This window comes from Hyla sarda, chromosome 2 (assembly GCF_029499605.1).
Source record: "Hyla sarda isolate aHylSar1 chromosome 2, aHylSar1.hap1, whole genome shotgun sequence".
NCBI classification, from domain to species: Eukaryota; Metazoa; Chordata; class Amphibia; order Anura; family Hylidae; genus Hyla; species Hyla sarda.
The window spans coordinates 106,123,322-106,150,076 of record NC_079190.1 but is presented as its reverse complement, the minus strand read 5'-3'; the positions used below and the strand labels follow the sequence as shown (position 1 = coordinate 106,150,076).

Sequence of the window (26,755 nt, the reverse complement as noted above, 5' to 3'; positions counted from 1 at the left end):
TTCAAGACACACAATTCTTCACTACACCGGCACCGGCTGCCGGGGCCGAAAATGTCACACTGCCGCTCAGCCTATCGCCGGCCGAGTCGGGACTTCGCTGCGGCCGGTGATTGGCTGAGTGCAGTATGACTCACCGACCACCAGCAACCAGGAAGAGGATCGCGGCGGAGGCCAGACACGGTTACCGGAGGCACCGGGGGGGAGCAAAGGAAGGTATGCACCTGTTTATTTTTTTACTGCCGGCAGTATGGACGATAATTTTCCTATTCTGGAGTTCTCCTTTAACTGCAAGTACTACTACTCCACCATGGAGCACACTCTGCTCCATGCTGGGAGCTGTAGTACCTGCATTAATAGCCAGATCGCAACAGGTGTCAGAAATTACACTCGCTGCGATCTGTCTATTAATGCAGGTACTACAGCTCCCAGCATGGACAGTTAAGGACAGATCACAGTGGGTATCACTCCTGACACTCGATGCGATCGTCCTATCTATTGCAGAGATGTGGAGTGGCTTTGTCCTGTGCTCCGCATCTTTGCACTATACTCCAGCCAGTGATGTGAATAGAACATCACTCATTCATATTTCCCTCTGAGAGCGGTGATTGTCTGCAACCATTCAGCCAATTACCACTCTGGTTCTATTGACATCACTGGCCGGAGTACAGAGCAGAGATGCGAGCACTGTATAGAGCTGCTCCGCATCTCTGCTTTATTATGGACGATCGCAGCGGGTGTCAGTAGTGACAACCGGGGCGACATGTCTATTAGCACAGGTACTACTACTCCCATCATGGAAAAGTCTGTTCCATGCTGGGAGCAATAGTACTACCTAAAAATGTAAAAAAATAAAAATAAAAAAAGAGAAAAAAAATGTGAAACACACACACACACTTTATTAAAAATGAATTAAAATTTTGTTAAAAAAAAAAAAAGAAACATTTCGTTAAATACATTTTTCTCCATTCCTACTGCATCCTTTTATTTATTTTTTGGGGCCGGCACAAATGTAGCCCAGCACATGTTTACAAATACACCTAGTTTTATAATGGCAGCATGTACAGTGTACTATGGGCTTGAGGAGATTTGCATTTGGACAAGCACATGTAGTTCTAAAAATATGGTGAATCTGGTATTATAAATTTTTGTTTTGTCCCAAAATTTTGGTTATAGGTAGAGTGTTGTCCCTGGATTTGGGATAAGGGCCATGGTGAATATTTTAATAGAACCAGACGTGAAGAAGCATGGCATGAGATTGCAGTAGCCTCATTTGACAACTTTGATTAAATGTCTTCTTCAATTCAGAATGAGATTTGTAAGTTTGGTATAATTTTTTTATTTATAACTTGTACAATTTATCAACATCAAATAATGAAAAGGATGCCAATCTAATTTTTCTAAGTAACATACATCTTTGTACTTTTAATTCCTCGTGTACACTTTTATCTTATTAAAAATTATAGTTGAAGTTGATCCAACTATTTAGATCCCTATTTATCTTTGTGTTTATATTCCCTTGGTGTACACATGTACATTAATCATAGCCTTATATATTGCAAGACAATCAACAATAATTGAATTAACGGATGATTTTGCTTGAATTTTTGTACCTGGATCTTTGTTTATTATATTTTTACAAGCTAAAAATGTTTACATTTTTTTTTTGTTACATTTTAAAATACTATATAGTAAAGGACATCCGAAACTGATGGAAATCTACAAGCGACTATTTTGTGAAGGGTATCAAGAAAGCAGAAAAAAGTGGGTCAGCTGGTGGCAAAAGGAAAAAAATACCCTATGAGGACCAACTTCAATTTTTACGCCCTAACAGAGTTCTCCGACCGTAAGTACATGTTCAATTTCTGCATGCATGTTTATCACCCATACTCCCCTTCCAAAAATATCTAAGCTCCTAAAAATTTGACAAGGTCGGAGCCAGTACGTTCAGACACACCTTTGGAATCTGAAGCACCAGGCCCATCCAATCCGTTGGAATATTTTGACCAACATCTGAATGTAGAGGAGGATGTGTCTAACCTTAGCACTGATCAGCCCCCCAGCAGCACACCTACACCAGCTGCTGGTGAGATTGAAGAGATTGAAGAAGCCACTAACATACCTTCTTCACAAACAACCACCAGACCACCCACTGCTCGAAGGACCAGTAGATCCCTCCGAATAACTGATAGTCAGCTTGAGGTTGAAAGTCAAGCTCTATCATTTATTCGGAGGGTTGACAGCAGTGATGACAATTCTTATTTTTGGTATGAAATGGCGTCTTGCTGCCGTAAAGTGGCTCTTGACCGCCAAAACCATTTAAAGCATACTGTCACGCTGTTGCGCAAGTCTTTCTTTCCCCCCAGGCCCTGCCTCCATTAGAGGATATGATTGAAAATTTGCACATCACAGCTGGACACAGGGCCCCCAGCCCTCCACCACCTGCACACAATATTTCCACACAAACCGAGGGTTTTTATGTGGGTACTTACAACCCCCCACCTTCTCGGTCCTCTTCTGGGGTTTACCCCTACCATCCTCCCTTTCAAACACAATACCCTAGCAGCAGTGTAATTAGCCACCACAACCCCTCTGCATCATCTGCATTGGAGTCTTTTTCTTCAGAACCCACATATCACAATCTGTGATTTTTCCCATGAGCATAATTGAAGTTGGTCCACATATTTTCTTGTTGCATTGTTTGTACATTTTCTGTCCAGATATTTATCTTGTAAAAATATATTTTGAATGCATTGTTGCTTTCAAATGTAAAAAAAATGTTTAGAAAATTTTATGGCTAGTTAGCCAAATTTACAATTACACATAAAAAAATAAAAATGTTGTGTCTGTTAATTTATTATCCAAATATAAGGAGATCCTCAAGATGTTAGGGGGTCGCTAAACTTGCTCTGGTCTTTTATATTGGGATATTGACATTACAACATATCCATGGTCAAGTATAGTTGATTCAACATGGGAATTTAACCCCTTAAGGACCAAGCCCATTTTCACCTTAAGGACCAGAGCGTTTTTTTGCACATCTGACCACTGTCACTTTAAGCATTAATAACTCTGGGATGCTTTTACTTATGAATTTGATTCCGAGATAGTTTTTTTCGTGACATATTCTACTTTAACATAGCAGTAAAATTTCGACGATACTTGCATCACTTCTTGGTGAAAAATTCCAAAATTTCATAAAAAATTTGAAAATTGTGCAATTTTCGAACTTTGAAACTCTCTGCTTGTAAGGAACATAGACATTCCAAATAAATTATATACTGATTCACATATACAATATGTCTACTTTATATTTGCATCATAAAGTTGACATGTTTTTACTTTTTGAAGATATCAGAGGGCTTCAAAGTTCAGCAGCAATTTTCTAATTTTTCACAAAGTTTTCTAAATCTGAATTTTTCAGGGACCAGTTCAGGTTTGAAGTGGATTTGAAGGGTCTTCATATTAGAAATACCCCACAAATGACCCCATTATAAAAACGGCACCCCTCAACGTATTCAAAATGACATTCAGTAAGTGTGTTAACCCTTTAGGTGTTTCACAGGAATAGTAGGAAAGTGAAGGAGAAAATTCAAAATCTGCATTTTTTGCACTCGCATGTTCTTGTAGACCCAGTTTTTGTATTTTTATAAGGGGTAAAAGGAGAGAAATCCCCCCAAAATTTGTAACCCAATTTCTCTCGAGTAAGGAAATACCTCATATGTGTATGTAAAGTGTTCGATCAGCGCAGTAGAGGGCTCAGAAGGGAAGGAGTGACAATGGGATTTTGGAGAGTGAATTTTTCTGAAATGGTTTTTGGGGAGCATGTCACATTTAGGAGGCCCCTATGGTGCCAGAACAGCAAATAAAAGCCACGTGGCATACTATTATGGAAACTACACCCTACAAGGGGTACAGTGAGCCTTAACCATCCACAGGTTTTTGACGACTTTTCACTAAAATGCTGGTTTTCCCCCAAATTTTACATTTTTACAAGGGGTAATAGGAGAAAAAGCCCCCCCAATTTCTCCTAAGTACGAAAATACCCCATATGTGGCCCTAAACTGTTGCCTTGAAATAGGACAGGGCTCTGAAGTGAGAGAGCGACATGCGCATTTGAGAACTAAATAAGGGATTTGCATAAGGACGGAACAGGATGCAAGAATGACACTTGCCTCCGATACCAAAAATACCCTATGGCAGTGTTTCCCAAACAGGGTGCCACCAGCTGTTGCAAAACTTCCAGCATGCCTGGAAAGTAAATCGCTGTCCGGCAATACTGGGAGTTGTCTTGCAACAGCTGGAGGCTCCGTTTTGAAAACAGCGTCATATGAGAAATGTTTTATTTGGGGGGGGAGGGGGGCTGTGTAGGGTTATGTGTATGTAGCGTTTTACTTTTTATTTTGTGTAATGTAGTATAGTGTGGTGTTTTTAGGGTACATTCACAAGACCGGGGTCTACAGCGAGCTTCCCGCTGGGAGTTTGAGCTGCGGCAGAAAACTTGCTGCATCTCAAACTTGTAGCAAGAAGCTTGCTGTAGACCCCGGCCGTGTGAATGTACCCTGTACATTCACATGGGGGGGAGGGACGCAAACCTCCAGCTATTGCAAAACTACCACTACCAGCATGCCCTTTGGCTGTCCGTGCATGCTGGGGTTTGAAGTTATGCAACAGCTGGAGGCACACTGGTTGCAAAACACAGAGTTTGTTACTTAACTCAGTGTTTCACAACCAGTGTGCCTCCAGCTGTTGCAAAACTACAACTTCCTGCATGTACGGTCTATCAGTGCATGCTGGGAGTTGTAGTTTGCAACAGCTGGAGGCACACTGGTTGCGAAACACTGTTAGGTAACAAGCTTCAAAACCAGTGTGCCTTCAGCCGTTGCAAAAACTACAACTCTCAACATGCAGTGACAACTGAGGGCATGCAAGGACTTGTAGTTATGCAACAGCTGGAGGCATACTACTAACACTCCCAGCATGCCCTTTGGCTGTCCGTGTATGTTGGGGGTTGTAGTTATGCAACAGCTGGAGGCACACTGGTTGCAAAACACTGAGTTTGTTTCTTAACTCAGTGTTTCCCAAAAAGGGTGCCTCCAGCTGTTGAAAAACTACAACTCCCTGCATGCCCAGACCGCCGAAAGACATGTTGGGAGTTAGTTTTGCAATTTCTGGAGGGTCACAGTTTGGTGACCACTGTGCAGTGGTGTCCAAGCTGTAGCCCTCCAGATGTTGCAAAACTTCAACTCCAAGCATGCCCAGACTGTCCAGGCATGCTTGGAGTTGTAGTTCTGCAACATCTGAAGGGCCACATGTTACAGAACTACAACTCCCAGCATGCCTGGACTATCTGGACATGCTGGGAGTTGTAGTTTTGCAACATCTGTAAGAGCACAGTTTGGACACCACTGCACAGTGGTCTCCAAACTGTGGGCCTCCAGATGTTGCAAAATTACAACTCCCAACATGGCCAGAAAGCCTTTGGCTGTCTGGGCTTGCTGGGAGTTGTAGTTTGGCAACTCCTGGAACGCAGCAGTGAAGATCACTTACCGCTGATCTTCACTGCTGCGTCCGCCGCTGCCTCCGCCGGTCCCGCGCTGTCTGTCCGGATACCGCCGCGGGTCCCGACACGATCGCCGGTCCCGGGACATGATCGTTGGTCCCGGGACCATCCACCATCTTCGCCCCGCTCGGGCAGAGCGGGGATTTCACCTCTAACCTCCCGCCCCCCTTCTGCCATTGGTTGCTAGTCCTAACGACCAATGGCAGGGGTTTAGGAGCGAGGTGGCAGCTGCCACCTCACTCCTATCACTCAGGATGGATCGGAGCTGTCTCTGACTGCTCCGATCCTCCCTATTTTCCGGGCGATCGGGTCACCAGAGACCCGATCAGCCCGGAACCCCGCAAGTCATTGTCATTAGTCAGTGACTAACTGACTGACTAATGACAACGATCTGCAGCAGGGGACCAGTCTTATTGGTCCCCTGCTGCATAATGTAATTGGTCAGCTGTCCAGGACAGCTGAGATGACGTTTCTATCACCATGCCAACGGACATGGTGATAGAAAATATATTGGACATGTATACACGTCCATTTGCATTAAGTCACAGAAAAAATGGACTTGTATACACGTCCATTTGCGGGAAGGGGTTAATGTAGGTGGAAGATTTTAGATTCAATGACATTGTCATTATAATCAGTTTGCCAAATCATTACACTATAATCTAATCACATTGACCATTGATATTTTGTGGCATGTCTATGGCAAAATCTACTACTTTGAACTATTTTCCACACAGGACCTCAGGATGCCATGGTTAATACACACAAAATTTGTAATCCATTTTTGTCTAATTTGGTTTGAAGAGTATGACAAGTAAAATACATCTCCAAATCAATTTGAAAACCAATACAGAATGCTGAATACAGGATATGGTAACGAAAAAAATTTAAAGACATTGAGGCAAATAATAATTTGAGTTTACTACTCATCCTTTTGTAAAAAAAAAAATTATAACACACAAAATTAGCATGATACAACATTTACAACGGGTGATGTTCTTCATATCTCACCCAAAAAAAATTTTAAAAAAATTAGCATCTTCTTGTCTGTAGAAGACATCTTCAAATGGCCAACCTATTTAGCAACAAAAGGCTGTCAATTTGTCCAGGGAACGGCACCTTCAGTAATTAGGAAATAGGAAGAGAATGCTTCTCTAACCACTATCGCTTGTTGAGCTGTGCGGCAAGAACCCCATGACCCAGTAGACTCACCCCACGACACATGTTCCTCCTCTTCTATATCGGGGCTAGCATAGTCCAGAATATAGCTGTGGAGAACACATGTCGCTTTAATGACTGAGTCTACTGGGTCAACATCCAACTGAATAGCAGTGCTCAAGATCCTCCACTTCCCAGCCATGATCCCAAATGCGCACTCCATGAAGCGCCGTGCCCGGGTAAGCCTCTGGTTGAGCACTGGCTTCCGGTCATCAATTCCCCTTTGTGGGTATGGGCGCATCAGGTTCAGCAGAAGTGGGAAAGCCTCATCAGAGACGAAAACATAGGGAAGTGGATTCAGGGTACCAGCAAGTGGCTTTGGTGGAGGCAGAGTCACTTGATTTTGAAGGACATGACGGACAAATTCTGAAGACATCAGCACCCGTGAGTCCCCGGTACTGCCATAGGCGCCAACTTCAATAGCAATAAACTTGTACTGAACATCAGCCACCACCATCAGGACCACAGAAAAATACTTTTTATAATTGTAGAAGCGTAATCCTGATCCCAGTGGCTGCTGTACACGAATATGCTTACCGTCGACAGCGCCTATGCAGTTGGGAAAGTGGGCAACAGACTGAAATCCTGATGCTGCCTGAAGCCATCTCTCCTGGTTTGGACTGGGCAATGAAATTGGCTGCATGTACTGCCAAATCATGGTGCATGTTTCCTTCACAATACCGCTGATGGTTGATTTGCCAACACGAGGCATAACTTTTCCCAGTAGCCAGAAATCTAAAAAAAAAAAAAAATAAATTAAAGAAGAGAAAATACAATGTTTGATAATTAAACTCCACATAGGAATCCAAATAATATATTAGGTTTACCTCAAGGTGATCAACAGATGCTCCATTGGTGAGATTGCTTTGCGCAAATGTGTGTGGTAACGCTGAAGATGGGGTCCAACAATGGCCAAAAGATTATCAAATGCCTCCATTGGCATACGGACAAAGTTATAGAATTTATCCGGATAACTACAATAGAAATTAAAAAATAAATAGGTAACAAACACATAAAAAATTTACAGGATACATAATACACACATACCGTCTGAGCTCAGCATAAAGATGACCAATATGACCACGGTCGTCACGCAGCAGATTTTTGGGGTGAACCCAATAAAGGCGAAGACTCCTGGCCTCCAACTAAAAACAACATACAAAATGAAACCTATTTCACATTGGTCCAACACATTTAAAGTTAATTCAAACATCCTTAAAAATTTACAAAGAAGTTTGACAATAAATTACCTGACGCTGCCTGCGACGACGCAAGACATTCACCAAAATGTTCATCAAAGCACGCATCTCAGGGGGTTGCAAGTGCGTAATTGGTGGTTCCTTGGCAGGAATGATTGCAGGAGAAGCCAGATCAGACATTATATTAAATTAATGTGGAGAAAGAGCTGAAAGGAAGCCAAACACCAAGCCACAAGAAAAAGCACAACTCCTTGACCAAAAAGGAAAATGGAGATTGCAAACTGGATATGGGGCGTATTTAAAAGGAAGAATGTGGGCTAGTTCAAGAACCAGTGGGCTGATCATATTTAAATTTCTGACTCAAATCCGTCCGGATTTTCCGCATGTAATCCGCTTGCAATCTGCCTACGTTCCGCGTTCCAAAAAAAATCCGCCAGGAAATGAGAGTCCCTTTAACGTCAATGGGATTCTGTGGCGGAAATCCGTCTGAAGAAAGAGCACCGCCTTTCTTCATGCAGAAATTTCTAAGCGGATTTTCCGCTTCACAAATCCTAGAGAAACACTAGAGATTTTAGCAAGCGGAATTTCTGACTAAAATTTTACGTCTGAATTTCTGTCAGAAATTCCGTAGTCTGAACCTAGCCTAAGAATTACAATGGCAGATGGTAGAGAATTGAAGTTTGCCAATCACCTGATCCTTATAGTTGTTCTACATTTTCATCCCCAAGCTCCTGCAAACTGAAGGATTGATTTAGAGCTGTCATGGACGTCACAATTACATGAGGGAGCTTGTATCACTTTACCATCCCTTCTTTTTCTAAATGACACAGCTATCAACACATTTATTCATCTAGGCACCTCATGGATATTAATGCTGGTTCATCATGGCTATGGATAAATTGAATGGAAACAGGTGCACAGAAAAATGCAGGATCATATTGTCTGCTAAAGGTGACATCACATATGGCAGATTTTTTTCCGCGACTGTTGCATTCATCTAAATGGACACTTTCCAAGTATACAGAATAAACAGCGGCACTAGCAACATGTATCTAAATCCTCTACTATGGACCAAGGACCAGCTCTGGGAGTCTCTGTTCAAAAACCCACGGCGGTGCTAGGACAGAGAATCGTCATCAGTATACATAGTACAATAAAAAAGAAAACGTATCCTGCACTCACCGCACAGTACGTGTATCACGGCCTCAGATTCCGGACCTCCTCGGTGACGTGGGAGTAACAGCCACTGCTGACAGCTCACAGAAAATTTTCTGAGCGCTGTCAGCAGTGGCTGTTACTCCCACGTCACCGAGGAGGTCCGGAATCCGAGGCCGTGATACCCGTACTGTGCGGTGAGTGCAGGCTACGTTTTCTTTTTTATTGTTCATCTAAATGGAACTTTCAGTAACATTATCAGTATCACTTGTATCAATGTGGATACATTTTTTAAGAAAAAAAAAATCTTGACTTAAAAGTATGATAAAGTGTCTGCATAGAGTCCATCCCTGGTGAATGTCAACATATTCATAATGTTAGGGGATAAGGATAGGGGATAAGATGTTTTAGGGCAGGAGTACCCTTTTAATAGTTTGGACAATTATGCACGTGGTGGTACCAAATATGTGTATTTTTTCTATTTTTTGTACAGTGTTTTATTAAAAAAAGAAGAAAAGGGGGTGATTTGAATTTTTGTTAGGGGAGGGATTTTATTTTAAAAAATTTTTTTTTTTAACACACTTTCATAAGCCATCATTTAATGGCTTACATAGACCAATCGTCGGAATGGGGCTCCACGGTCCTCTGTTCTTACCATTTGCATGTGTGCTCTACCACTCCATATGGCACTGACAAAAATAAGCCAAAACAGTGCTCTATTTTTGTCAGTGCCATCGATCAGTGTTGTCTATGCAGTGTGTCTCCAGCTGTTGCAAAACCACCACTCCCAGCATACCCGGGCAGCCAAAGCCTGTCCAGGCATGCTGGAAGTTGTAGTTTTGCAACAGCTGGAGGCACCCTGTCCAAGATGTTTGTCAATTCATTGTCCAGGTCACAGTCAATGCCACTGATGTGTTCCTATCACTCGTCTTTAGCTTTACAACTCTAGTATCTCTATTACTCATCACTTATTTTCATCGTCAATTGTGTCAGTAAATAACATTGATTGTCTATGATTTTTGGGATAAGTTATCCTGAAAAAAAAAACCACAAAAAAAGAACAAAATCAGCCTGATGGCCCTGGGGAGTGGAGGAGCAGACCTCTGACCAATCTATAACTTATAACTTACACCAGTGCCCCCAACCTGTGGCTTTATAGCTGTTGTAAAACTACAAATTCCATCATGCCCTGACGGTATCTAGAAAGATATTACTTATACCACCCTTTGGCTCTTCAGCTGTTGCAAAACTACAACTCCCATCATGCCTGAACAATTGTTAGTAAATAATGTTGGTTGTCCATGATGTTTGAATAGGTTATAAGAAAAGGAACTTAATCAGCCTGATGACCCTGTGGGGTGGAAGAAGGGACCCTCAACCTATCTAGAAGCTATGTCCTATACTAATCTTCCCCAACTAATGACCAGTGGTGTATCTTCCATAGAGGCTGGGTTCACAATTGCTATGGGGTCCATTGGACAGGGGGCCAAAATGGCCCTGCCTCCTGACCCACCCATCAGATCATAATGTGGGCGATTTGGGTGCCCTGCCTTTGGCCCATTGCCATCCAAACCACCCACTTAATAATCTGCTTTGGCACAAGCTAACCAGGCAATCCAAAACACTTGCCTCGGATCCACAGGTCAGTGAGTGCCTCATTTAACTGTACGGCAGTATTATTTGTAAGGTGGTATTATTTCTAAGGCGGTATTATTTGTAAGGTGGTATTATTTCTAGGGCCGTATTATTTGTAAGGCGGTATTATTTCTAAGGCAGTATTATTTGTAAGGTGGTATTATTTGTAAGGTGATATTATTTGTAAGGTGGTATTATTTCTAGGGCGGTATTATTTGTAAGGCGGTATTATTTGTAAGGCGGTATTATTTGTAAGGCGGTATTATTTCTAAGGCAGTATTATTTCTAAGGTGGTATTATTTCTAAGGTGGTATTATTTCTAAGGTGGTATTATTTCTAAGGTGGTATTATTTCTAAGGTGATATTATTTGTAAGGCGGTATTATTTGTAAGGCGGTATTATTTGTAAGGTGGTATTATTTGTAAGGCGGTATTATTTGTAAGGTGGTATTATTTGTAAGGTGGTATTATTTCTAAGGTGGTATTATTTATTTACTATGTAATGTGTGTTCCTGGTGTGCCCTATTACTGTCCCTTGTATAGTGGTGTTATTGATCTGTTTCCAGTGATTTTTATTGGTGTGGTGCTATTATTAGGTCACTATGTGGTCATAATATGTGGTTATAGTGTGGAGGTATTATCCTCAGAATTTTGCCCTAAAGCCATGGTATTCTAGTTATGCCCATGCCTGTGGCTCTCCAGCTGATGTATGACTACAAATCCCATCATGCCCTGACAGCCGAGTTGTAGTTTTGAAAGAGCAGAAGCCCCATAGGCTGACCCATCCGATGTTTTCCGGTGTACCGTCCAGTATACACCTAATCTTATTGCCCTTGGCCCCTGTGACGTCCCGGCACCTGAAGAGCAGTGGGGAGCGGAGCGGGCACCTGTCCTGACCCCGAGCTGTCAGCGCCTCATCCCGTCCTGTGTGTGGTGTCTCCCGTCCTCGCTCTTCTCTCGGCTCCCCCCTCCCGCTCCGTGGATGAGCTGTTCCCCACTCACGTCCCCCCCTCCAGTGATGTGAATGGTCGCCGCTCTCCTCCGCAGACACATACACCGCCGGTCCGGACGAGCACGGAGCCTCTGTGTATCACAGCTGGAGCAGCAGGAGCGGCAGCGGCGGTGGCGGGCTCAGCTTGGCGGACACTAGGGACTGTGCTGGACACCGGGGAACAACCGGGACTCCGGGAGCTTCCCCCGGGACTTACAACAAGTGAGAGCGGAGGCGGAACCCCTGGAGACATGTCCCAATCAGCGACACGGCGGCTGCAGCGCGGAGCAGCACTCCAGCTCCATCCAGGTACCGGAGCCTGAAACCTGCAAATGTGAACAGACCTGTACATGCCTGAGAAACTGCATCCCACACATGGAATCTCCACACTGCAACAACTACTACATACACTCACTGCCATATGTACAGGTATATGGAATCTCCACACTATACATATATACAACAACACTCACTGCTATATGTACAGGTATATGGAATCTCCACAATATACATATACACAACAACACTCACTGCTATATGTACAGGTATATGGAATCTCCACACTACAACAACTACTACATACACTCACTGCTATATGTACAGATATATGGTCTCTCCACACTATACATATACACAACAACACTCACTGCTATATGTACAGGTATATGGTCTCTCCACACTACATATACACAACAGCTACATACACTCACTGCTATATGTACAGGTATATGGAATCTCCACACTATAGATATACTGTACACAACAACACTCACTGCTATATGTACAGGTATATGGAATCTCCACACTATACATATACACAACAACACTCACTGCTATATGTACAGGTATATGGAATCTCCACACTATAGATATACTGTACACAACAACACTCACTGCTATATGTACAGGTATATGGAATCTCCACACTATACATATACACAACAACACTCACTGCTATATGTACAGGTATATGGAATCTCCGCACTATAGATATACACAACAGCTACATACACTCACTGCTATATGTACAGGTATATGGAATCTCCACACTATAGATATACTGTACACAACAACACTCACTGCTACTATATACTGCATACAGGTATATGGTCTCTCCACACTATACATATACATAACAGCTACATACACTCACTGCTATATGTACAGGTATATGGAATCTCCACACTATACATATACACAACACTCACTGCTATATGTACAGGGATATGGAATCTCCACACTATACATATACACAACAACACTCACTGCTATATGTACAGGTATATGGAATCTCCACAATATACATATACACAACAACACTCACTGCTATATGTACAGGTATATGGAATCTCCACACTACAACAACTACTACATACACTCACTGCTATATGTACAGGTATATGGAATCTCCACACTATACATATACACAACAACACTCACTGCCATATGTACAGGTATATGGAATCTCCACACTATAGATATACATAACACTCACTGCTATATGTACAGGTATATGGAATCTCCGCACTATAGATATACATAACACTCACTGCCATATGTACAGGTATATGGAATCTCCACACTATACATATACACAACAGCTACATACACTCACTGCTATATGTACAGGTATATGGTCTCTCTACACAATAGATATACATAACAGCTACATGCACTCACTGCTATATGTACAGGTATATGGAATCTCCACACTATACATATACACAATATACACTGCTATATGTACAGGTATATGGAATCTCCACACAATAGATATACATAACAGCTACATACACTCACTGCTATATGTACAGGTATATGGAATCTCCACACAATAGATATACATAACAGCTACATACACTCACTGCTATATGTACAGGTATATGGAATCTCGACACTATAGATATACACAACAACACTCACTGCTATATGTACAGGTATATGGAATCTCCACAATATAGATATACACAACAACACTCACTGCTGCTATATACTACATACATACAAGTATATGGTCTCTCCACACTATAGATATACATAACAATACTCCCTGCTACTATATACTATATACATACATACAGGTATATGGAATCTCGACACTATAGATATACATAACAACACTCACTGCCACTATATACTACATACAGGTATATGGTCTCTCCACACTATAAATATACATAACAATGCTCACTGCTACTATATACTACATACAAGTATATGGTCTCTCCACACTATAGATATACATAACAACACTCACTGCTAATATATACTATATACTACATTCAGACCTATGGGCTATTTATACACATACATAACAACTACAGACACTCACTACTGCTATACACTATATACTATATGCTACATACACACACCTAGACGTATCACAATGTGCAGACTATTTACTGACATATACACTATTCATACTATAGACACACGTAATGTATATTCATAAAAATACACTGACTTCTATACACTGTATACTATTTACTACATACTATATACACACACCTAGACATGTCACAATGTGCAGAGAATTTACTGATATATACACTCTTCATACTATAGACATACATAATAACTACATAGCACAGACCTGGACCTGTCACTATATACAAGCTGCAGCCATATAGCATATTTATACTATAGACATACATAATGTTTATACATAATATAAATACATAATAACTAAACACACTCTCCCAGACTTGTCACAATGTACAAGCTACATACAGACATACACATTCTTTATACTATACAGTATACAGAAATAATGTAAATACATAATAACTACATATTCTCCCAGCTCTTATATACTATATACATGCTACGTACAAATAGCCTCTATATTCTATAGCCAGACATAATGCGCATACATAATAACTACATATTCCCCCAGCTCATATATACTATATACATGCTACATACAAATAGCCTCTAAATACTATAGCCAGACATAATGCGCATACATAACTACATATTCCCCCAGCTCATATATACTATATACATGCTACATACAAATAGCCTCTATATACTATAGCCAGACATAATGCGCATACATAACTACATATTCCCCCAGCTCATATATACTATATACATGCTACATACAAATAGCCTCTAAATACTATAGCCAGACATAATGCGCATACATAATAACTACATATTCCCCCAGCTCATATATACTATATACATGCTACATACAAATAGCCTCTATATACTATAGCCAGACATAATGCGCATACATAACTACATATTCCCCCAGCTCATATATACTATATACATGCTACAGACAGATAAATGGGCTCTTCATACTATAGACAGACATAATGCAAATACATAATAACTACAATAACACATACCTGCACATGTCACAACGTACAAGCTACAGACATACAGACTCTTCATACCATAGACCTAGATACCAAAAAACTACACACACTGACCCGCTCCTATACACTGTATACATGCTACACACAGACTTACTGCATACATTGTCACACTGTGGACATCAATACTGTATACCTAACTTTCACATTACCACAGGTATAGACACTGCATACTTATACACTCACCTGCACCATCCAAATACAGGACCTGCCACACCTACAGTGTATACATATATTCATATATCAGATTTACTTAATACATGAAATACATGTGTATGCCATGTATATATATCCAGCTACCCAACTCATACAGGTACTGCACCTGCCCTACAAATTAACATACAGTACATATGTCAAACAAACCTAATAACTACGTACGTAAGTATACATATATGGAAATGCAAGTATATACATATATAGGAAAAATGTGTAGACTCACGTGCTCTTTTTAGGTATTGGGCAGGTCACACATTTTTGCATACATGCTATGCATACTTACATACTACATATGTACCACATACACAGTACATACAGTGACCTGTCCCATTTGGGATCAGACCTCTTTCAGTGTGGATATTCATACTAGTAAACATCCTACATACTACTGCGGCATCAATACTGCATAATATAGACTGTACTGCTCCATCCAGGTAATCGACCTGTCACACTACCTACAGACATTCATGTCATCTTCTGCAGTGCTGTCATGCTGCGTATATAGATGTGCTATATACATGTAGAACTGGATGATCCTTTAAATTGCTGGTGCAGCCACTTTACAGGTATCAAGAGCATACACATAAGCATACAGCAATATCATATAGTGTAAGATATATATATATATATATATATATATATATATATATATATATATATGTCTCCCATTGCTTACATACATATGAACATACTACGACCAATAATGTATAGCTGTATATAGCTGTCTTACTGCCTTACTGACACATAGATGCGAATGAATATACATCATAAAAGTACAAATTGTGGCTAGAGATACGTCGATAATCTGGACCATCCAACCGATAATAAGCTGTGTTCTTGGACACAAAGCTGTCATCTCTGTCCCATAGAAATCTATTTAGGAAATTTACTGGCTTGACTTCTTGTTCTCCGGTCATTATCATTACAATGAGAGCGGCAGTCAGCCCAGAAATTTCGACTGGGGACAATGCAGATAGGGGAATGTTTTTCTACAGATGAGTTTTCTCAGTGAAGCATCATCCTCTCCCTGCCAGTATGGATTTATATGTGTGGGATTCTGATTTGTCCAATTTTTTTGTCCATATCTATCTTTATGGTTCTTAAAATTCTTCAAAGGGGTCTCCCCAATAAGGCTGGTTTCGCACGTAGTATTTTGATAGGTATTTTTGGCTTAAACGAGAAAAAAGACGCAAACCTTCCCAAAATACTGACCACAATACGATGCGTGAAACAGAATAAGGCTGCATTCACACAGGCGTCTAGACCCGTCCTGTTTTTCTCCTGTCAAAAAAAAAAAAATAGGCAATAACAGATGCAAACGGATGTTTGAATCCGTTACTGTTAATTTTTTTTGTTCTGAGCATTCTCAGAAGTAAAAACGGATCAAAAAATGGATTGAAAAAACGGATGCCAATGGATGACATTAAAGGCTCATCCGTTTTCCATAGACTTCAATGTTAAATTTACTGTATCCGTTTTTTCTTCTGTTTTTGATTTTTTTTTTTGGTGGAAGAAAAAATACTGCATGGGCCGTTTTTTCTGCCGTCCAAAAAACGGAAATGGGCGCAGGCAGGTACAAACGGATGTAAACGGATCGTAAAAAAAATCCCATTGGGATTTTTTAAAAACCGTTTTTAATCCATTTACAGCCTGCAAGAACGGAACTGAAATGGGGGGGGGGAACGGGGACAGATGGCAGTGCATAGAATATGATATGCTGAGATACAGACGAGTAGCTGGAAATAAATATTTATATGTGTTATTTGTAAATACATAGTCAGGATCATCATAGCACTGACACCTGAAATTTCTTGTGCTTATAAAATACATTCTCATTTCTGAATGAGAAGGACGTAGATTAGTGTTTTTCAAACTGTTTGTCTCCAGCTGTTGCAAAACTACAACACCCAGCATGCCCGGACAGCCGAAGGCTATCCGGGCATGCTGGGAGTTGTAGTTTTGCAACAGCTGGAGACATACTGTTTGGAAAACACTGACCTAGATGTGTGAATAAATATAAGAGGATCTCTAACACTATTCGTGTTACCATCACCTGTATCATTAGAAAGCGCCACTAGTCCCTCATATGCCTGCACATCATTCTTTGTCTGGTCAATAATCAAGAACAGGACACTGTTTCTGCTTCTTAGTGTTTCAAACAAAATACAAATAAAAAGGTGCCAGGCACTTGTTTCTGCGTAGGATTCCTGGAATCAGTCTGTTTTTAGAGGAGTATATGTATACATACAGAGTGTGTCTGGTGCAGTAAGTCTGTGTTTGGATGACGTAATGGACCTGAGTTTGCCATTTGGCACAAGTAATGTTTTACTTCGGACCCTAGGTAAACCTGCTGCAGAGTCCATATTATAAACTAGGGCTGCAGCGATTAAATCAATATGATTGATAACAATTGATAATGGAAATCATTGTTGATGATTTCTATCATTGATTAATCAGTTGTTAGGTGGCATTAGGGGACATGGCCTAGTAACATAGTATACCTCCTATTGCTAATACCTAATGTCCCTCTCTGCCTCCTCTCTGGTGCCTCTTGGTGCCTTTCTGAAGATGCTCCTTGCCTGCACTGCGGCCTATCTCCAGCACTAAGAGACCGCGTCATGGAGTGCCGTCGCCTCCTCGGTACCTCGTTGACAAGAAGCCTATGGTCCTGACATCGCGGAAGCCCCCCTGTCCAGCTAGAAGCTCTGTTCTCCATTCTCCGTGCAGTCACAGATCTTCCGACGACAACGATACTTACCTGATCCCATTCCGTGCTGTAGTTCTCCCACAATTTCCCACTGTATTTTCTGTTCCCGGGCCGAATTGGAGCTTGGACGGACGTCACCATTGCTGTTCTCTGCTGGGTCCCGCTGTTAGCAAACAGCAGCAGTGATGTCACTAAGCTCCGCCCCTGCTTCAAGTCAGCCCCAGAAAGGAAGATACGGTGAAAGATTGTGGGAGAACCACAGCACGGAACGGGACCAGGTAAGTATTGTTGTCATCATTGTCACCTGCACTATCTGTCTGTACTGACAGGTTAGTGCAGTTGACACTGATTACAGATACAGATTTCCTTTAACCCTTCAGGTGCTGTCCCCTCTCTTTTTTCTCCTGTTAACCCGTCAGTTGCTGTCGCTTCGCTCTTACCCTCTGTCAATTCTTCAAGTGCTGTCCCTTCGCTCTTATCCTCTGTTAACCCTTCAGGTTCTGTCCTCTCTCTTTTCCTCCACTTCCTCCTGTCCTCTCTCTTTTCCCCCACTTCCTCCTGTCCTCTCTCTTTTCCCCCACTTCCTCCTGTCCTCTCTCTTTTCCTCCACTTTCTCCTGTCCTCTCTCTTTTCCCCCACTTCCTCCGGTCCTCCCTCTTTTCCCCCACTTCCTTCGATCCTCCCTCTTTTCCCCCACTTCCTCCAGTCCTCCCTCTTTTCCCCCACTTCCTCCTGTTAACCAGGATCCCTGTTTTTTATGTGATTAACCAAACCAATAATCAGCTTACTAATTGATTTTTACAAATAATCGTTAGTAGCAGCCCTACCATAAACAGGTGAAGTTTACTTTTTGCTTTCTACATCTGCTTGTAATGTGGAGGTGTGTAACAGGTCCCTTTAATCATCTTAGATGATGTAGTAAATCCATGCAGAGTTCAAAATGCAGAGAGATCACAGCGTCATAGTTTATTAATTTAGGAACCAAAGACTTGGCATCGTTCTAAGATTAAATACAGAAAAGGGATTGCACTGTGTTCATTAATAGAGATCCCGAGTTGGCAAATGTCCATTCATTTGGATTGTTTTGATCTAAAGCCCGGTCAAAGAAATTCACTGATGAGTTTATTTCTAATGAAATAGTGCAGATAACATCAATATTAGGGGAAACATTGTGACAGATCGGACTTGGCATAAAGCTGACCATTTGTATGGTGTGGGCAAATCCTGCTGTGACCTCTTGCAATATCTGTTGACAGTCTAGTGTATAGAAGCACCAGCAGACTCTACTTATCATTCATTCCCTGAGGGAAGAGAACAACATCCATGTTGTGTTTCTTTGGCTGATCCTCTGCCCCAATCCCCTGCAAGAGTTACTGAGATGTCCAGCCGCTTTCTTTTAAGAGTTCCCTTTTAAAGAACCAATTGCAGACTGTAATTTTTTTTATCTTCACATGACAGTGGTGCAACATACTTGATGGTTACAGTTCACAGTAATAAGCAGAGTAAGATTAAATGTTACAATACACTCTAGGTGGCACAATTACACTAGGTGGTTGCTTGTCATTCCTGGTGGTGCAGAACACATGAACATTCTAGAACACAGCTTATGCAACTCTTACTCTACAGAGGTCGATGTTAACACCATAAAGATTTCAGGTCAGGTCAGTGCTGTCTACACTTAGACGTATGCACCTTATTACAGTTAGTCTGGGTTCACATCTACATTGGAAAGCTTCCCTTAGCCTTCCAATGGTGTCTGTTGGGCCAGTTGGTGCTCTCCACACCTGGCACTATTCCTGAGAGCCCCAAGAGGCAAATCCTCCAACACCCATTCAGTCACCTAATGTTTCAGAATTGAAATCTTTAGAACACACCACACGTCATGGCTCAGGATACCTTCTTCTTTTTGGTCGCCTAATCTTCTTGCACTGAAGACTTGCCTTATTAAGGGCTGATGTTAAACACAACCCAACAACCATGGCTCTCTCTTCAAGGCTGATGTCTTCCACAGGGCACACTAATCTCTCCCAGGAGTGGTTTTAGCCCACATCACCTTGCAATTTGTACTTTTCAGGACATTCAATGTCACTTATTCTCTCTGTCAGCTCACCATCTGCCCTGTGGTGACAACACTTCTTCCTTGCTGCACAATACTTCTTTGACAATGGGCCTCATTTACTAAGAGTGTCGGGTTTTTACTAGTCGGTCGGGTAGTGAAACCATGCCCTTTTTTGGCCAGCCACGCCCCCTTTGCGACAGACCACGCCCCTTTTTCGGGTTTGTCGGATTTTTCAGGCGCACACTTGTCGCACACTGGCGCAGACATGTCTCAGACATGTCTCAGACAAAATAACCAGACAAAAACTGGTCGGTTTCAGCTTCAGGTTTCAGCATCCCTGCAGAGCTCCAGGTCACCATCTACAAAGCAATGATGAACAAGCCTACTCTGATGCACTAACAACTTTATGATGGACAAGAGCTCAAGCCTAAAAATCACATGAACACTAACTGATTTTTCATTAACTTTGTGAATTAGATGGCACTATCTCCCTTTGGTGACAAACCTTGTTGTATACACTACTCTTTATCTAATTCTATCAGCTTTCTGATGCAGCACTCTGAAGCCTCACCTCACATGCTGACAGTGACACCTCCTCCTATTAGCTAAAGCTAAGGAACCAACATACCTGCAGCAACAAAACAGTCTCTGCAAGTGATCTATACAGTCTTAAAAGGGTACTCTGGTGTAAAACTTTTCTTTTTTAAATGAACTGGTGCCAGAAAGTTAAACAGATTTGTAAATTACTTCTGTTGGTTAAAAATCTTAATCCTTTCAGTACTTATTAGCAGCTGTATGCTTCAGAGGAAATTCTTTTCTTTTTGAATTTTCTTGTCCACAGTGCTCTCTGCTGACACCTCTGTCCATGTCAGGAACTGCCCAGTGCAGAATAGGTTTGCTATGGGGATTTTCTCCTGCTCAGGACAGTTCCTGATATGGGCGTCAGGTGTCAGCAGAGAGCTCTGTGGACAAGACAAAAAGAAATTCAAAAAGAAAAGAATTTCCTCTAGCATATAGTTGCTAATAAGTACTGCAAGGGAAAAGATGTTTTAATAGAAGTTATCTACAAATCTGTTTAACTTTCTGGCACCAGTTGATTTAAAAAAAATGTTTTCCACTGGAGTACCCCTTTAAGCCTTTGGGGAATTATATTGTTTACTCCTCTAAAACTGGGTTTAACGTATTCGGTCCATAGCACTCCGCTCTCCAAAGCCACCAGATGGAACTTTCCATATGTGAATAGAGGATAACTGACACTATCACAATATACAACTTGGATAAGTTTATTACTCTTCTACTTCAGTGCAGTGAGAGCCATTGTCAATGATTTTAAAGTGTTGACTTGGTCTCCAAATTCCCCAGATTTTAATCTGATTGAGCATCTGTGGGATGTGTTGGAAAAAACTGTTTAATTCATGGAGGCTACACCTCAAAATTTACAGGACTTAAAGCATCTGCTGTTAACGCATTGGTGCCCAATACCACTGGTGGAACACGCTGATGCTCCCAGTCCCCTGCTGGACATTGCTTCTTCCAGGCTTCTGTGACATGCTGACCCCACAGGAGCTACCTGGCCCAAACAATTAGTAACTGACATGGAACACCACTGGGGTCACTGATTGGCTGAGGGAGGCAGTTCCGTAGAGTCACATCACAGGTACCAGGAGCGGTAACCAGCACAAATGATCGTGGCATAACAAAGAGTGGCCAACCTCTTCCTATAATCCTTGATCATTCCCAGGTTAAAATCACTCAGACTAAGTTGATGTTTCACAAACTTAGTTATCTTGGCTATCTCTACAGGGCAACTCACATGTAGAGAAACAGAACATGGCCACACATCCACAACTTGTACAATGATCTAATTGCTTCTCAGCATAATTTCAAAAACTAACAGGTTGTAATGTACATTCTGAGAAAAACGTGCAAGCCCACTCGCCACGTCATGGCCACCTGATAAGAGTTGGTTCCAAAACTAACACTGACGTAGTGCTGGGCGGCGACCACTGCCGCTGCGACACCAATCCCACAGAAGGAATAAACCAGTGGCCAAGCCCCCCCTCTGGGCCACACCACCACACAAACAAAGCAACAACTCCCGCCACAAAGCATCACACTAGTGTGAACACCTCCCAGAGCGGATCTTTTAGGGTTGAAGGAGCTGTAAGGCTACAGTATCTTTGCAACTATGTCCCAGGACAGAAGCTTTTTTCCTCCTTCGCCACCCAGTGCCACTTATTATCATGGTCAGCTCTTTGTCAGCCCTCCAGTGACAGTACTCCTGCCTCGATAAGAGGTACATAAATCTCTTATGCTATGGTCCTCATGGTCCTTGTAAAACTCATGGTCACCCTTTATGCAGTGTCCCCACCAGCCTCAGCACAGGGATACTCACAATGGACAAGCCCACTTTGTCCTCCAGACTACCAAAGCCCTCTTGATAGACAAGCCCAAGCCTAATAATCACTGTCAATAACTGTCAATAACAGGGTCTTCAGGCGTTCAGACTAAAATCTCTCCATTTTGCGCCAAAGTACCTCCTTCTATATACTACAGTTTGCTTCCTCCTGCATTGTGATGCAGTGCTTTAGCTCCTCAATGTGCTCATCACTTCAACAAACTTTGCATAAATCCATTGTACAAGGAAATGTTAGAAAGTTTTTAAGATGCTTCATTCTCCTGTTATCAGGCTAATTGCCCCCCACCCATTAAACGTTCCCTCACTTTAAGAAAACAGCTCAATTCTGCTACGGGATGGACCAGTAGCTTAGGCCCCCTTTACATATATGCGGCGTCCGTTGTTTCCCTCTTGCACTGCAAAAGCTGCGCCAGAGGGAAAATGAAACCAGAATCAATCCCATTCATTTGAATGGGACTGTTCACAATCATCCTGCGTCTCAGTTTAGACACCGGATGATTGGACTCACCGGACCGGCACAGATAGGGGAACACATCTTGCTGCATTCCCCAAGCCATGCCGCATCCCTGTCAGGCGCTTCAGATGTCAGACCCTGTGTTTGTCTATAGAACGCCGGAGGCATCACCGGACAGAACTGATAGCATATTGCAAGCATCGGCTTTTCCTCCAGCGCTCCATCTCCAGGACTGGTACAATGAATACTACACAACAAGGGTGCCTCCTGCTGTTGCAAAACTACAAATCCCTGCAGCTCCCAGTGGACATGCTGGGAGTTCTAGTGCTGGAGGCACCCTGTCTAATGCTAGAGGTACCCTGGTTTGAGCAATTGCAGTTTTTTTGAAGTTTTGTACCACTAGCCCACCAGGATTTTATATGCCTACCTTTCCCTACGGCTTTATTTTCAAGGTAGAAATCGTCACTCTTGGTGGGCTAGTGGTACAAAAGTTGAAAAAAAAAAACTGTAATTGCTGAAACTGATGGCAACTGATGGTTTTGACTGATGACAATTTATGCACTTTTTGAGCATCAGTCATGCCATCAGTTGTGAACAGTTTAGTAAAAAAACTGAGCCTGACACAACTGACACATGTAAACCTATCTTTACAGAGAGATCAGGCAGCCTAGCCGCTCATGAAGGGATCAGGTTACATGCTACCCATATAAGTCTATGGAGAGAGCAGGGGAAATGGGTGGGGGTGAGTGGTGAGAGCCAAAAATAGAGACAGCAAAGAGACTACATATGATCTTAATCTTACCTCAGGACTTGATTCACAACTTAGATTACTTAAAGGGGTAGTCCACAGATTTTTTTTTATCCCTTCCCAGGCTACAAAAAAAAACAAAAAACAAAGCTTTAACTCGCCTTCTGAAGCACCACGGATGTGCTAATATCATTCTTCTGTCTCCAGGGCCCCGTTTTTCTTCTGCATTCTGGGGCTTGACATGACGGACTGCGATACTGCGCTGAGCTTATTGCCAGCCACAGAGATGTCCAGCTTTGTCCAGTGATAGACTGAGCAGCAGTGTGATGTAATGTTGATGTAACGTGCCCGGGCACCAGGAAGAAGGCTGGGCCTGGGCCCGTTACATGATATGGCCACTCAGCGTATGTATGGAGCATGTTTAGTTACATTTTATTTTTGCAGCACAACTAATTTATTTTAACTAAGGAGCTACCGCTGCAGTAATAAGCACTGTAACGCCGCTGGTTGAAAATCACCCGCATACTGCGTGTCCTATCTCTTACTTGCATCAGGCGGCCTGCTCTATACCATGTCCTGCTTCTGTCCTAGCTGCAGTTTCTCCTCTGTCCTCTAGAGGCTACACAAGAGCACTGGCTGAGACTTAAAGGGCCAGTTTGCACTCCCTATTGGATTCCTAGCCAATTCCTGCCTGGCACACCTGTAAAAGAGAACTTCTCCCTTCCTGTGGTGCCTGAGCAACATTGTAGTTTTCTACAATGAAGGTCCCTGTCTGCTGTGTTTCAGTGTTCCAGTATTCCTGCGTTCCAGTCTACTGCACCTGAGCTTTACTGCTCTGCTGTTGTTACAGCACTTGCCTGCAAAGTCACCTAATTCAGCTCTGCTGCATCTGTTTGCCCCCACTCTACAAGTTAGGCCAGCAGCCACTTGTGGCACAGTGGGTCCACACTCGTGGGGCGTGACAAGCACTAATGCACAGTGCTGCATGGACTCCTGTGAACTGCAGATGTCACATGATCAAGTAGTGCTACGAAAAGTATGCATGTAGCCCTAGCCTATATGACAACTGGATGCTACCATTCCCCTTGTTATCAAGGCTTGTTTCTACTGTAAGCGATGATTGGACACTGATAGTCTGTAGGGAGACAGTCCTTTGGGAATGGCAACACCCAGTTGCCAGTTTGTTTATAAAAGAAGAATAGTGACAAATTATTTACTCAGAATTAAACTTGCTGGCACAAAAAAGTGATATAAACTATAGTGTGGCAGGGTACTGATGGGAAGGTGGGGGCCCTAAGTTTAAGGATAAGCCTGTGGTCTACTGAATCTGCCTCTGACTGTAAGATGATAATTTTGGCACTGAGGAAAAAAATAGGAGTTTAATGGTAAAATGATAAATCCCTATTCCATATTGTCACTGCACTGTATGAAATTAAATACAATTAAGGAGCTAGTTAGTGAACTCCATGAGATAGAACAGGCCATAGAAGACCTGCATTATTAAATTATTCTTATAATGGAAGCCGGCCTTTAGCTCTCATTAACTTGATACATTTTATCATCCTCCTAGTTCACTTCCCCCATCATTATAAACCACCCCCTGCCTTTATTTTTATAATTTTTTTGTTTTCTACCTTGATATTGCCCTGTATTTTCTGCTCAGCCTCAGGTTCAGGTTCACAGAGTGGTAAGGGGCGTTACCCAGCAGGTGTGACATCATCTGAAGCCATACAGGGGAGAACTTCCTCCTTCACTCTATAATCAACAGCAAATGGCATTTAAGTGTGAGAGGAGCAATGATTGGATAAGGCTGCCCCCCCCCCCCATAGCACTCCAGACTGCATTTCCTGTGTTTGGACTTCTGACAGGCCAGCAGGAGTCCAAAGTTTTTGCAAAAAATGGGGGGAAATGTGACAAGTAGAGAGAGACCTACTGGCAACTTTTTTAAACACAAATAAAACATAGAAAACTTTCTTTTTTTTAAACAAATTATATTAGAAAGATTTTTTATTTACCATAAGGAGTTCAATAGCAAAAATTAGTTTTAATGAGAGTGACCATTTAAACTTAGGGTAATTGACGGATGTTCCTTCAACGGCAATTAACACCACCAATCCCCCTTTAGTACATACTTATGACCTTCTCAATCCCTGTTAATTTCAATGGAGGCAGGAGACATCTGTGGCATTGCTTATTATTCAGGGCTGTAATACCGCAATGTGGTTTTCCATGGATCTCAGGAAAACATGTAAAACCAAATTTGTGCAGTTTGGAGAGGCTATGAGGGCTCAGGTTCAAGGCTATATTATAAATTTGAAACGAAATGGAAGAGCGCTCCATACTGTAAAATCGCCACTGTAAGGTTCAGCTTAATGCAATAAGAAACTCTTACCAGAAGCGGTTGTGTGAACTCACACACAACAATGGTCAGTGTGGGTGAGTGAACAAGTCTGGTTTGCAGCCTCCCCAACTTTACGAAACAAAGCAGGAGACGACTTCCACAGAGCGGTGGGTGGATAACGGCGCTGACCAGGAGAGGACATGTCCAATGGATAAAAAGGATTTATTCAAATGCCTGATGAAGCCACGCAAGCACGGTGAAACGCGTTGCATTTGAATAAATCCTTTTTATCCACTGGACGTGTCCTCTCCTGGTCAGCGCCGTTATCCACCCACCACTCTGTGCAAGTCGTCTCCTGCTATATTATAAATTTGGGCTGTATAGCTCCATAATATGTGCCACATAACTTTATAGTCTTATAATCTTAGGGTTTGTTCACACTATGGAATAACAAGGCTGAATCCGTAAGTAATGTCCGCCAAGAAGTACTTGCAGATTCTTCCTTGCAGCACAATCTCCTTGACTTCAGTGGGATTTTCATTGACCGTACCAGGGAGCGGAGTCTAAGGTGCTGCTGGTTTTCACCAGAGCCCGCTGCAAAGCTGGATGGACTTGCTGCACCCAGGCCGCTACCCCTGGCACGGCTCGACCACACAGGCGGCTGAGGAAAT

At 42.2% G+C, this 26,755-nt stretch overlaps 2 protein-coding genes across 4 annotated transcripts in view; one reads left to right on the top strand and one right to left on the bottom strand.

Annotated features, from left to right (window-relative positions):
• The window catches only part of LOC130357395 (uncharacterized), a 57,771-nt gene extending 48,633 nt beyond the window's left edge, over positions 1 to 9,138 (bottom strand). Inside the window, exons 1-4 of the mRNA XM_056560088.1 lie at positions 8,029 to 9,138; positions 7,826 to 7,923; positions 7,606 to 7,752; positions 7,316 to 7,513 (exon numbers count right to left, since the gene is read on the bottom strand). Of these exons, the coding sequence (XP_056416063.1) occupies positions 7,316 to 7,513; positions 7,606 to 7,752; positions 7,826 to 7,923; positions 8,029 to 8,157 (572 nt within the window). The 5' untranslated portion in view covers positions 8,158 to 9,138. The remainder of the gene's footprint in view (positions 1 to 7,315; positions 7,514 to 7,605; positions 7,753 to 7,825; positions 7,924 to 8,028) is intronic.
• A 2,319-nt stretch (positions 9,139 to 11,457) lies between these two features.
• Positions 11,458 to 26,755, top strand: part of PDE1B (phosphodiesterase 1B) — a 390,572-nt gene continuing 375,274 nt past the window's right edge. For 2 of the 3 annotated variants that reach the window (XM_056562777.1, XM_056562774.1), the window contains exon 1: positions 11,458 to 12,066. In XM_056562777.1, the coding sequence (XP_056418752.1) occupies positions 12,009 to 12,066 (58 nt within the window). In that variant the 5' untranslated portion in view covers positions 11,458 to 12,008. The remainder of the gene's footprint in view (positions 12,067 to 26,755) is intronic. The other variant, XM_056562773.1, reaches the window with a different exon arrangement.